This window comes from Sciurus carolinensis, unplaced genomic scaffold (genome assembly GCF_902686445.1).
Source record: "Sciurus carolinensis unplaced genomic scaffold, mSciCar1.2, whole genome shotgun sequence".
In the NCBI taxonomy this organism is placed as follows: Eukaryota; Metazoa; Chordata; class Mammalia; order Rodentia; family Sciuridae; genus Sciurus; species Sciurus carolinensis.
The window spans coordinates 842,300-843,095 of NW_025920183.1; the positions used below are offsets into that span (position 1 = coordinate 842,300).

Here is a 796-nt window from a genome sequence, read left to right on the forward strand (position 1 = left end):
CAATGCAGTTTGAGAAGTGGAGGTTGAGGTCCTGGATGAGCCCGGAGTGAGACAGGCTTCCCTACTCTTTTTGGACCTGACGGCTGCAGGGTGACAGGTCAGCGAGCCTTCATTCCCCTTGGTGCTGGCTCACCCTGCTTGTGTGTCAGCGTTCATGCTGCAGCAGGAACTCCAGTGCTCAGACCCACCCTGGCCCAACTCCACCACTCCCTGACTCCACTGCCACTCTCCTACCCTTGCCATTGCATGGACATTTATGAAGACCAGCAGTGCAGACCCTCAGAGTCCACTGGTGAAAGAACTGGGTGATGTATTTGAGACTGAAGCCTCCAAATCAAATCTTCCCCCAGAATCTGTTCTGACCCTGGGAGAACCTTCATCTTCTGAGCTGGATTTGCCTTTGGCTACTCAGTTATCACTTGAGGACCAGATGCTACCTTGGAATGACCCTGAGCTCCCTTCCAAACAGGTGTCTTCCCCAGAGTCTGCAAGACATCCCACAAAAACCCCTGTGGCCAGCGAGAGTGCAGACAATTCCTCAAAAGACGCTGAGAGTCCCTGATCTTCAGGTTCTAAGTGCTATAGATGGAAACCAAACAACAAGGTCCTAAAGAGATACCCCCTCACCATCCTGCAGGATGGCAACTCCCCTGGGACCCTGACACCACGACAGGGTAAGTAACCTTCTCCCCTAAGTGAAAATGTTAGGAAATTAAAGAAAGGAGCCATTCTTGGAACTGGATGGCTTCTGAAAACTGGAGGACGAGTGTGGGAGCAAGGCCAGGACCATGACAAG

General features: G+C 52.1%; 1 protein-coding gene across 1 annotated transcript; it reads left to right on the forward strand.

The window, feature by feature from the left end:
- Positions 1–256: 256 nt before the first annotated feature.
- On the forward strand, positions 257–562 carry LOC124974828 (cell division cycle-associated protein 3-like). Its single transcript, XM_047537814.1, has one exon. It carries the CDS (start codon positions 257–259, stop codon positions 560–562), a length of 306 nt encoding a protein of 101 aa, XP_047393770.1.
- Positions 563–796: the final 234 nt, after the last annotated feature.

What these genes read in the sequence shown, in the direction of transcription:
- LOC124974828 (XM_047537814.1), top strand. Translation starts at nt 257, where the DNA reads ATGAAGACCAGCAGTGCAGACCCTCAGAGTCCACTGGTGAAAGAACTG.